This window comes from Halictus rubicundus, chromosome 16, assembly GCF_050948215.1.
Source record: "Halictus rubicundus isolate RS-2024b chromosome 16, iyHalRubi1_principal, whole genome shotgun sequence".
NCBI lineage: Eukaryota > Metazoa > Arthropoda > Insecta > Hymenoptera > Halictidae > Halictus > Halictus rubicundus.
The window spans coordinates 9,720,665-9,732,945 of record NC_135164.1 but is presented as its reverse complement, the minus strand read 5'-3'; the positions used below and the strand labels follow the sequence as shown (position 1 = coordinate 9,732,945).

The 12,281-nt window shown below is 33.1% G+C and overlaps 3 protein-coding genes across 9 annotated transcripts; 2 read left to right on the top strand and 1 right to left on the bottom strand.

The window, feature by feature from the left end:
* The first annotated feature begins 1,297 nt into the window (after positions 1-1,297).
* On the top strand, positions 1,298-3,381 carry Rpt4 (Regulatory particle triple-A ATPase 4). Its single transcript, XM_076802327.1, has 7 exons — positions 1,298-1,478; positions 1,657-1,736; positions 1,819-1,858; positions 1,939-2,075; positions 2,155-2,527; positions 2,617-2,880; positions 2,956-3,381. The coding sequence occupies exons 1-7, from the start codon at positions 1,394-1,396 to the stop codon at positions 3,144-3,146; spliced, it is 1,170 nt and encodes a 389-aa protein (XP_076658442.1). The 5' UTR covers positions 1,298-1,393; the 3' UTR covers positions 3,147-3,381.
* Wuho (tRNA (guanine-N(7)-)-methyltransferase non-catalytic subunit wuho) lies at positions 3,359-4,955 on the bottom strand. The gene has a single exon (XM_076802328.1). The coding sequence runs from the start codon at positions 4,527-4,529 to the stop codon at positions 3,369-3,371; it is 1,161 nt and encodes a 386-aa protein (XP_076658443.1). The 5' UTR covers positions 4,530-4,955; the 3' UTR covers positions 3,359-3,368.
* Positions 4,956-5,588: 633 nt separating this feature from the next.
* Positions 5,589-11,943, top strand: Cdc14 (cell division cycle protein 14). Of its 7 annotated transcripts, none has more exons than XM_076802315.1 (9): positions 5,592-6,117; positions 6,369-6,444; positions 6,569-6,834; positions 6,921-7,218; positions 7,335-7,704; positions 7,829-8,173; positions 8,277-8,405; positions 8,668-8,955; positions 9,724-11,943. In XM_076802315.1, the coding sequence occupies exons 2-9, from the start codon at positions 6,396-6,398 to the stop codon at positions 9,803-9,805; spliced, it is 1,827 nt and encodes a 608-aa protein (XP_076658430.1). In that variant the 5' UTR covers positions 5,592-6,117; positions 6,369-6,395; the 3' UTR covers positions 9,806-11,943. The 7 variants fall into 7 exon arrangements, with proteins under 7 accessions (XP_076658433.1, XP_076658430.1, XP_076658429.1 ...); XM_076802314.1 differs by having other exon boundaries at positions 5,601-6,117; positions 8,662-8,955; XM_076802317.1 differs by having other exon boundaries at positions 5,602-6,117; positions 8,662-8,955; positions 9,552-11,943.
* Positions 11,944-12,281: the final 338 nt, after the last annotated feature.

Below are 12,281 nucleotides of genomic sequence, written 5' to 3'. Positions count from 1 at the left end.
TGGCGCTAAATTAATATTTTCAATATGGCGCGAAATTTAAATTAGAACAAATCAACCAAACTTTTAAACGAAAGAAATAAGTAGAAAACAAATCTAATTAATTACGTAAAGGATAATATGGCCACTTAATTCGTTCGTTCAGGTCGTAAATCATTGATTTCTTTATTCTACGATTTAGCAACTTTTACCTACATATACATAAGTAAAACAGAGTAGTGTGAATACAACGGTATATTTATTATAACTTATCACAATATAATTTCTTGTATCTAAAGAAATAAATATATATACTTCATATATATATTTTTTATATTATATATTTACTGTAATTGATACTGTAATACAAATGATTGGTATCGATATTATTATAAATTAAATTTACATGCCTGGTATGTAAACTGATAAATGCTTGTTATAATTTATCTCTTCAATCTATCTTTTTATTGGATTGATTTTTACTCCAGGATAATGTGCATACATCGTTAATGCATGTTTTCACTAATTGTGGAGGTTCTTCCGATTCTTCACGTTTTCCTTTATTTCTACTTTGCCACCATTTTAACATTATTGGCTGTATCAAAAACCTCCATATTACAAGTAATATAGGGATAGCGACACAAGGTACGCAGACCATTTTAGGATTACAATGCGAGTCTGAAAAGTGCAACGGTTTTTATGAAGCACGGTGAAGTACGGTTTAAATATGGTTTCAGACATTGTTGCTGTACATTAGAATAGAAATGTATATATTTTTCTAGTATATGTAAATGCATGGCAGGTTACATTAAATCAAATATATTGCTGTATACCTGGCTCTTTATTCCACAGTAACGATGGTATCTCAAACAGTAATGTGAAAAGAATAGAACAAGAATATAACCTATATCATCGAATCGAGATACAAGGTAATGTAAGTTCAGTAAAACTTTACGTTGTTACTTTCTTATCTTGTCACGTTGGAACGAAAAATATTGGTGTAATATCGTTATCGAATAACCTTAAATTTTATCTTTGACGAGTCTAATTACCACTTTCCGAGTTGGTACAGATTATTCATGAAACTCAGCTGACTGTCATGATTTTACCGTATATATATGCAGGCAGAAACAGAGAGTAAATGAGAGTGCTCACGCTCCGGGTTTTATTGTCCCCACTTCTCATATTCATACCCATTGTTCATATTTTACCCACCAGCAGCGCTGCAGTCACAAGCATACTCCCTATAGTGGCGTATTGTATCTGTACAGTGTACTATCTATGTACGTCGTGTATATTACCAGTTTTGCGAAATCTGTACGGTGAAACATCTACAGATAGATACTACACATATACACATATATACGTTGTCAGATACGACGATTAGACAGCAAAATAAGGAGAGTTAGCATCCACCATGCAGGCGATTAGAGACAAAGCCGTGCAAGATTACCGAAAAAAGCTTCTCGAACATAGAGAAGTGGAATCGCGATTGAAAGAAAGTAAGGCACATTTATTACTATTACATATGATTTAAATTTAATCCACTACATTACAGTTATCAATTCACATACATAACCTTGCACACGAGTGTATTCCCAATATCGACTGTCACAGAAATTATAGCAACACCATAATATTTCACAAATTCTTATTCTTTTCATCTTTAATTGGTTTCAGTGCGAGACAATCTCAAAGATCTGACGAAACAGTATAATAAGTCAGAAAATGATCTGAAGGCTCTGCAGAGCGTTGGACAGGTGAAAAATAAATTTTGATTTAATAGTACATTCGATAAGTACAATGGAAATTCTACAAGCACATAACACATTTATATTTTAGATTGTCGGGGAAGTGTTGAAACAACTCACAGAGGAAAAATGTAAGTATACAATGACAAATATAAAAATTAAAATATTTCTAATTGAGTATTTGTACTTAAATATAGTTTTGTGTTTCTAGTTATAGTAAAAGCAACGAATGGACCACGTTACGTTGTTGGTTGTAGGCGACAGCTTGATAAAAATAAATTGAAATCTGCTACAAGAGTGGCATTGGATATGACTACCCTCACCATAATGCGCTATTTACCTCGTGAGGTAAATTTTATCTAAATGTTGAAGATTAATTTTATTTTGAAATTAATCTAAATCACGTATCGTCGATTAATCTGTGTAGGTTGATCCGTTGGTGTATAACATGTCCCACGAAGATCCTGGTGATGTTACGTATAGTGTAATTGGTGGTCTAAGCGAACAAATAAGGGAGTTGAGAGAAGTTATAGAATTACCGCTACTAAATCCAGAATTATTTCAAAGAGTGGGCATAACTCCTCCAAAAGGATGTCTTTTATATGGTCCTCCAGGAACTGGGAAAACATTATTGGCTAGAGCAGTTGCCAGTCAGTTGGATGCAAATTTTTTGAAAGTTGTATCCAGTGCAATTGTCGATAAATATATTGGTGAATCGGCACGATTGATTAGAGAGATGTTTAATTATGCACGGGATCATCAGCCTTGTATTATATTTATGGATGAAATTGATGCAATCGGTGTGAACGTTATTGTATACATATACACATATGTTATTTATAAGGATAACAAAATTATCATTTTGCTTAATTCATTTCAAATCATATAGGTGGACGCAGATTTTCCGAAGGAACAAGTGCTGATAGAGAAATCCAAAGAACCTTGATGGAACTTTTGAATCAAATGGATGGCTTCGACTCTTTGGGCCAAGTTAAAATGATAATGGCAACAAACAGACCAGACACCTTGGACCCAGCTTTATTACGACCTGGTAGATTAGACAGAAAAATTGAAATACCTTTACCTAATGAACAAGCACGTTTAGAAATTTTGAAGATTCATGCTGCACCTATATCCAAACATGGAGACATTGGTGAGGATTTCCTTTTTTTATCTTTGACCGTTTTAGTTTACAATAAGATACATTAACAATTTGTGTTTCACATAGATTACGAAGCAGTGGTTAAACTCTCTGATGGATTCAATGGAGCCGATTTGAGGAATGTCTGCACTGAAGCAGGATTATTTGCGATAAGATTAGAAAGAGAATATGTAGTGCAAGAGGACTTTATGAAGGCGGTAAGAAAAGTTTCAGACAATAAGAAACTTGAATCCAAATTGGACTACAAACCAGTCTAACTGATACGGTTCCATTTACCGATTGGTAATTACTCATTAACGAATGTGTGGTTCAATAAAACGAATTTACTTTGTTGTAATATTATTTGTATTTCATAATAGAAGCATATATTTAATAATATGGAGTCCTTGGTTCAGATTTAACGATACAGACTGTAAAACTGAATACAACATTCTTTTACAACAAAAAAACTGTGCAACTTTTTTTAAAAATATTAAATATTACTCAACAGCACTTGAAAGACGTGTCTTTTTCCTCTCCAAATATTCTTGTACATTGTCATACTTTCTCTTATACAAAATTGGGAATAAATTTTGCTTAATGGAATCTTTCTTCAATGTTTTCCAAATGCTATTTAATTTATTCAGTTTCAAATTGATCTCATCGCCAGCAACGAAATTATTATGTTCAAATTTGTACACTTGAAATCCCACTTGGCTCAATAACCAGAAATTTCCCTCATAAAAATGGCATTCTATAGGTTCATAGTCAACAATTATGCTTTGAACATACGTAGCTTTGAATGTTGATTCTCTGGTGCCACTAATGGCATAAACCAATAACAATGTGTTATCGTAAAAGCTCATCACAGCTAAAGATGATGTGCTATCCAACCTGGACAGCCTTAAATGTTTAACAGGTAAAATCTCTACAGTTTCGTCCAAGTGGCAATCCTCAAGCTTTCGATTGAACTTCTCGATAGCGATTTTAGGTATTTTATCGCAGAAATCAACTGATAATAGTTTTTTTCCACTTTCATAGTTCCACAAAATAAAAACTCCATCCCCTCCACAAGATACCAAAATACTTTTGTCGTGAGGTAATTCTAAAATGTTTGTTACAAACTTTTTATGTCCTAAACAGTAGGACATGATATTATATGAATTTGGAAACATCGAGACTCTGATCTTTTCATCTCTATCCGTGGTAACAATGTATTTTTCATCTTCCGTAACTATTATGTCGAGCAACATTGATAAATGTCCCAACAATAATATCGCGTTGTCGGTTTCATTATTCGGAAATAGGTAAGCATCTCCTGTTTTGTCAGCGACAACTATATCATTACCAGGTGTAAATCGTACTTTGCTGGCTGCTCTCGTTAATGTCCGATTCGACAAAAGATTGCAGTTTCTTCTTTCGTATAGACACAGTTGTTTGCGATTCGTGCAAACAAAAAAGTATTTACCATCATTTGAAAATGTTACATTTGTTATAGTGTGAAACGTTTCGATATTTACATTATTGTGTGAATCAATATTTTTGTCCGCTTGAAGTCCGGGTAACTGGATCGTTTTATCCGTATCGTGTTCGAAATCGTATACGACCACTTGTTCATTGGTACATAGAACAATGTCGGAGTTGTATATACAGAAGCTCATAGTTGAAATATAAACTTTGTTAAGCAACAAACTATTTATTGCAACTTTGCCTTCAGAAAATTGTAATTGTAAAGCGGATAGGTCCCGATAAAACAAATTTATTTCTTATCTAAACGTCATATTCACGGACGTATATTATTTTAAACATAAAAGAATGATAAACTTCGTAACCGTGACGTGTACTCCACGTGCGCAATAAACATTGCACGCATTAATGATATATGTAGGTATAAGCCTACTCGTGGGAACAGGTCAAAGATTCAGAACACGTGGTTGAGGTTAGAAACTGCTTTATTTTCGTGACTGTGTTATGCTCGTTGCAGCCACTCTACAAAGACTCCACACGAGAGTGCCTCGGGTAAAATCCCCTAGGACATCTCGTCGCCTAATTGCTGCCAGTTGGCAGCGGTGCCAACTGCGCCATCTGCGGAAGTGCTAGGGAGTTACACTCTGCTCCCTACAATGGCAACTGTGACGACAGTGGTTCGACAGAAACTATGAAAATGAAAACACCTTCTCGATCTGTATTCTGTAGATTGATCGTAACATATATTCAATATGTAGTACATAAAGTATATTGTAGTATACGGTATATGCAATGCATTGTATATGTATGTGTCAGTAACGTGGAGTATGATTTTAAATATTTGACCAAGTGTCACATCTTTAGCACATACATATATTCATATATATACTTACATCCTATTTAGCAACGAGTAAGCTCGAGAAGTTTTCAAAGTTAATATAAATCGAAATGGTATTGTAAATATACACATTCATACACATTCTTACATATGTATCTATATACATACGTATATGTACATTGTGTTCTACTCGTTAGGTAAAATTTAAATATATATATTTATTAGATGGACGGTTGTTGCAACATCTAAATAGAAAACGAATACCTATATATATATATATATTAATAAGAATTTTGGAAGAGGAAACATTTGATTTTTGAAAAATAAGTTAGAATGAAAAAGGATGTTTCGTGACATAGAGTGCGCTGTTTTTCAATGTATGGATAATTGTTGCCTAGTTCGTTCCAATAAGTTCCAAATAGAGTTTGAGCGAGAATTGTCACGGTATACATAAGTACTTCTAACTGCTTCTAACTGCGCTGTACGTTTGTAGCGTTAACTGCCTACAAACACACAGAGAGACATACGTACACACATACAGACAAATAAACATACATATGCATGTAGTTTTACTCTGAATCTTATTGTAACGAAACGTCGATTACATTCTACGATGTTCTTTGCTCGAAACGTTAACTTTATACATGGTGATCAGTTTAATATTCCGAAAGCAACCAATATGGCAGTACGTACGAAAACTACCTTTTGCTCCTATGGCGGATAATGATATCGATACACGTAGAAATCGAAACTGTGAAATATAGTTTCTGAAAATAGTCCGTATAGTAAAGACAAGATAAATGATGTACATACACGTAAAGTATTAAATATTTGAATGTGTAATATAACCGGAAGAGGTGTAGGACGACACAACCGATCGGCCATCGCCGACTCTCCCGATTGACCAAGTTTGAATCTTGTAACGGTCACGCAGGTACATATAGGTAAGTGTAAGCATTCTTTGATAGAGCATCGTCATGTATGGTGTTCTAATTATGAATTCGCATATCGGTTAAATGATTCTTGTAAACACGCTTGCGTGTAGGTAGATGAATCTAGTTTATTTTCATCACAACTACTCTATCCTTCTGTATGTTTGTGTATTTGTTGTAATCTCTATTCGTGCTAATTGAATTGTAACCCTTGTTTAATTAGTTACATATTAATGACAGTCTTATTTGGTTCGTTTTCGTAGAAGCAGACGCATTAGAATAAAACAAGAATGGAGGATACAAACGACATACTAGTATGCGCGACAGAATTTATAAAAGGTAAACTGAGTTTGAAATAATATTTTCAAATCCGGCGTAATCGCCAATTTTTATTTGCATAATTATATGTGGTTCGATTAAATCCTATAAACATATGGTGTATTTTTTTCCTTATTTTTTTTAGATCGATTATATTTTATAACGTTGAGAACGACGATAAAGCCAAAGAGTACTCCAAACACCCATTATTTCAGTATCGATGACGAATTAGTTTATGAAAATTTTTATAATGATTTTGGCCCATTGAATCTTGCAATGTTGTATCATTACTGTCAGAAAGTGAATAAAAAACTCAAGGCGGTGACCTTAAAGAAGAAAAAGATTATACATTATACGACTATGGATCCAGAGAAGAGATTGAACGCTGCTTTCCTTATAGGAAGCTACGCGGTAAGATCATTTCATGGAACATTTTAACGAAACGAGTATTCCATAATCGATGGTAATAATAATAATTACAAAATAATACTTTTCAGATATTGTATTTGAAACGTACATCAGAAGATGCGTTTAATTGTTTAACTAGTAGTCCCAATTGCCCATTTATTATGTTTCGTGATGCTTCTGTTGGTACGCCCTGCTTCCAAATATCATTGAGCGAATGTCTAAGTGCCATATATAAGTGCCACAGACTGGGATTTTTTAATTTTCAAGATTTTCGTGTGAAAGAATACGAGTACTTTGAAAGAGTTGAAAATGGAGATTTGAATTGGATTGTTCCTGGTAAATTTATTGCATTTTGTGGGCCTTATGTTAAATCTAAAATAGAAAATGGTAAGTGTCTACGCTCTTGGTGTACAAGCATACAAGATTCTTGTAGTAGGCTACAAGTATTCAAATGTTTTTAGATAGAATAGATAGAATATTCTTATATTTTCGCGTTTTTGCAGGATATCCTCTTCATGCACCAGAATCGTATTTTACATACTTCCGACGCAACAACGTTTCTACCATAATACGTCTTAATAAGAAAATTTATGATGCTTCGAGTTTCACGGACGCAGGATTTGAACATAAAGATCTATTTTTTGTTGATGGTTCGACTCCAACGGACTCGATTATGCGTCAGTTTCTTAAAATAGCGGAAAACGCGAGCGGCGCTGTTGCTGTACATTGTAGGGCAGGCCTTGGTAGGACAGGTTCTTTGATAGGCTGTTATATCATGAAACATTATCATTTAACTGCTCATGAAACAATCGCATGGATAAGAATATGTAGACCAGGCTCGGTGATTGGGCACCAACAACAGTGGTTGGAAAAGTATGAGTCTGTCTTGAATAGTAGTATATACATGAATTTTGCACATACATATATTGATGAATATATGTACATGTGGTTTGTATTATTATAGAAAACCTTGGCTAAAAATGAAATTTTATTACAGGAAGGAAGCGTACCTTCACTCTCTATTGAAAGAGCCTTTGCAGCCGGAATCGGAAAATGGGAATCCAGTGCACAAATATGGAATTTATTCTATAGTTGGCAGACCTAAGATAGCATTTTTGTCTAATTTAAAGGAATCTCACTTGGTACAGGATAATGTTTCGGGAATAATGCATCGGGTAGATGGGATTACATTGGATGATCATACCCCTGCTGCTGGTACTAGTACCACTATATATATGCCATTAACTCAGGGTGGAAAATTAAATTTAATTAAAGCAAAACGAAGGAGTTTACCAACAAATCACAACATTAATACAACAACCAAACCTTCCACGGTTGCACAGTAAATATTATTTGATATATTCTTTTTAGACGTATATATATACATATATATCTATTATTTACAGAGAGGATGAATTATTCATAGATACATACTATATTTTTAGCCCTTATTTAAGACCGTTATTGCAAGCTAGAAGTCAGAAGAGTACAAGTAACGCGTTAACTAGAAATAAGGAGAAGGATTCGACAAAGAAGGTTCTACCTAGATCCACGACAACAGCTATCGCTAAGAGGTGAGCAGATTGGTTTTGCTTATTGTTAGATAATTGTTCTCAACTGCTTACGTTTATTGGTTCCTTTTCTTTGTTTCTGCTTTCTGCTTTGTTGCTTTTCTTTAATTCTTTAATACTTTAATAACTTGTCGCGTCTTGATAACATCTTTCCGCATATTCAGCTTTATATCGTGGACATATTAAACTTGGTTCGCGTACGAATAACCGCACATTATCAACCTAAACAATGGATCACTATCTTTACTAAAACTTATAGAAACAGTTGGCTGGTCAACAGTACCTGTGATCCATCTCCGCGTCGTGTTAAGTCTACTAAACCAGCAACACAGATCCATAATATCAACAACAACAACAACACAACTACCACTACTTCCGTTACATCAATATCTGTATCGAAACCGGTGACAAGGGCCAGTATAAGAACTTCCTGCATCACAGAGACTCGTACTTCGCACGAGTCTACAAATTATTCGGTCTCGCAACCCCAACAAGGCATGAATATGATTCTCAGGTCTGCAGATCGAGTAAATCGCTATCATTCTCTAAAGCAGTAAGTCTTCATAACTGTTACTCTAAACATTTTGCTAAGTAACAGTTACCATAGCTCTTTTCGTAAAAATTTCATGACTTCTGCACTTTATTGTAACATGTTGCTTTATTTCATATTCTGTATAACAATAAGCTCCTCCTCTGCATTGTATTATATTTGTAATTTAGCTTCTATCCTTTTATTGAAGTTTTCACTAGGTTAAGAAACCTAGGCCTAATGCCTGAATATCATCATAACTCTATGTTTGTTAATTAAAAAACATATATATATATAAAAGGATACGAAGCAGTACCAAAAACTTGCAATGTGACTGATCACTAATATTGACACGCATGTAGCATGCACTAAGAAACCTTCATTTAAGGCATGTAATTAGATTGTTTATAAGTTAACTTTAGGCCTGGACAAATAATAATAATAATAATAGTAATAGCAATAGTAGTAATGATAATAATAATAATAATAATAATAATAGAGAAATTAACCTTGTTTATGAATTCTATAAATGTAAATAGCATTTAACTAAATTAATTTGTGCTTATTATTTATTCTAGAAAATTAGATGCGCTATAAAAATAAAATACCTTTTTCATTAGATTGGATTACTGTCCAGGCCTGTCAGCTGTATAAGCTACATTTAGAGCTTAGGGATGAAGTAGCTCCTGAGGTGGCTAACAAAGTGCTCCCTTTTATTTCTGTGATTTGCAGTGCGCGCACAAGCAAAAGTTATAAAACTGCATTTATCAGATGACTAACCGATATTCTCAGTGGCGTTGGAGAGGACAATCCAGTAATTCGAGCATCTCACCAGCGCCGAAGATCTCATCGCTTAAATCCAATTATTCAGTAGACCATCCCACTGATCTCCAATCTTCAACTCGAGCAACTATTATTGCTTGCCCATGCTTTTATCATAATCAACGAAAATCAAATAGACATGCAATAGTCTCTATAACTTCGTCAAGGTAGTGTTACTTCATTTTTACATTTGTATTTTGGGTTATAAGTTTCTTCTACTTATTTCTGTACCACCTGTACACAGCCACAGCACACAGCTGTTTCAAAAACTCTTCCATGTCCTATAATACGTTGAACATACATACAAAGGATCAACATGATTTCAATCAGTTTCACTTTATTCGATCATATATCTGCTGGCCAGAAGAGAAGCAGAAACGATACTATAAGAATATCTTTAAATGATTTTGAACTACACGTGTTCGTCTTTCATTTTTGTTTTCATCGTTTCCGACAGAAACTTTACAAGAATTTCTATTTATCTACAAATAAAATTGAAACTATGATCGTGTCTGTAAATACTGCATATTGTCTTGTAAAAATATTCTTTTCGAGAAGTCGATATTTTTCTGCTTTTTGACGTTTGTGAAATTAATTATGCGGTTTTAAAAGTTTGCAACATTTTTGCTGTTTCATAAAGATTCGAAGGATACAGCAAATAGAAACTTAAATCCCAATGTGCATTATTACTTATAGCTATGTGATTAACCTACTTTACATGTTTTCGTTTAAAACGTATAATATCTACACGTATACATCTCTTTCTCATATATCTATTGAATCGGAAAAAGAATATATATATAATTATATGATTTTAAATCCGAAATTGAAATAACAGTTTACAATGAGATGTAGATTTTAAAGGTACGTTTAAGTTTACAAGAATTTCTTAGGTTGCTAATTAGGCTACATGTATCTATAATGAAATTCTTATTGGAATAAGAATGTGCGTTCATTATGTAAAGATAATGAATTCACCTGCCAAAAATGCTATACATATAATATAAAAATGAAATCGATTTGTCTGTGCTATCGTGTGTAGCGTCTTTAACTGTGTCTTCGGATGTCCTGATCATTGATATAGCTGCAAAAAATGCCATATTTTTTAATGTATTTCTAAGTACCGGCGTAAAATAACTTCGACATAAAACATATCATAACGTTGTGATTGAAAAGTAACGATTATAATATTATACATACATTTACACAAAGATCTAACTTTTTGCGATTTACATATACCTGTATCGAATGTTTCGGGATGTTTTATTCATGTTTCGTAACTAGAATTTGATTCATTTTCAAGATATGTATGAGGTTCACAACCAAAGGCTACTGCTAACTGTTTGAATTTATTTTGCCATGTAGGTATACAATCTGAAGATACAGTTAAAAGTCATAGTTTTCCTTTTGTAGTATCGCCGCGTACTCTGTGAAAAGAGTATGTACAGTTTCAATATTCGAAATGCAGTTGTCAATGTAAGTATCAATGTAAGATGATAAGCTGTTATTATTATAAATATTTACCTGTTTCACATTATACGTACATACTGTTTTAGAAAATGCACAGCTTTGTAATATTCCCAGTTGCAGCATCTATTTCTATCAATGAAACAACACACAGTGAGTTTGATTTGTGCATTTTGTCTGGTTTCTCACTTATTTATCTTATTAGTCTCAAATAGCATACAAAAATTGAGAAATATGGGAAATTATTTCACACTACTATCACAGTACTTATACTTACTTCACTATAAAATGTTATTCTCTAATTGTATATCGGAAAATTATGCAATGTACATATATTGAACTGATTGTTTAGATAAGATTTTGCTTACAAAAGTACTATTAAAAAATATCAATGACTTCTGAAATACTTAAGGATAATTGTACAAACTTTATAACGAATGTTAATTATGAAAGTCAGTGGAAGACGTTCGAATGATATTGTGCGATGCGATGATAACGTACAATGTGAATCATGTACAGCTACTGTTTTATTAATTTTTATTGGTGTAGAATATGTAATTAAAGTAACAGATACACTAGTAATAAGGTACAACGTAAATGACTGTAATATTTTAGTTAACGCGAATATAGTTTGTTCACAGAAATATAGATGCTTCTATATATGTGTTGTATATTGTATATACACCACGTAAGATAAATACATATACTATACACAACATACAATATGATACATGTATTTGAAAGAAGAAAACAATCTCGTTATGGATTTATTGTAAAAGAGTAGTAGCTACATTGAATAGGATGTTTATTCTTGAGAAGTTCCTGACACCATTTTTTATATTAATTTCTCTATACATAGAAAGCCATAGTAGTATCTCTTATTATTGAACTACATATTCCTTCGAAGCTTGATACTTTTTTGTTTTTTTTTTTTAATTATTTCGACAGCATCCTAATTGCAGAAACACAATTAGCACAATGTATCGCTCGGTGTATGTATATCTGTGGTACATTTATATGTATAAATATATACATATTAAGCTAATATAAGATTACATAAA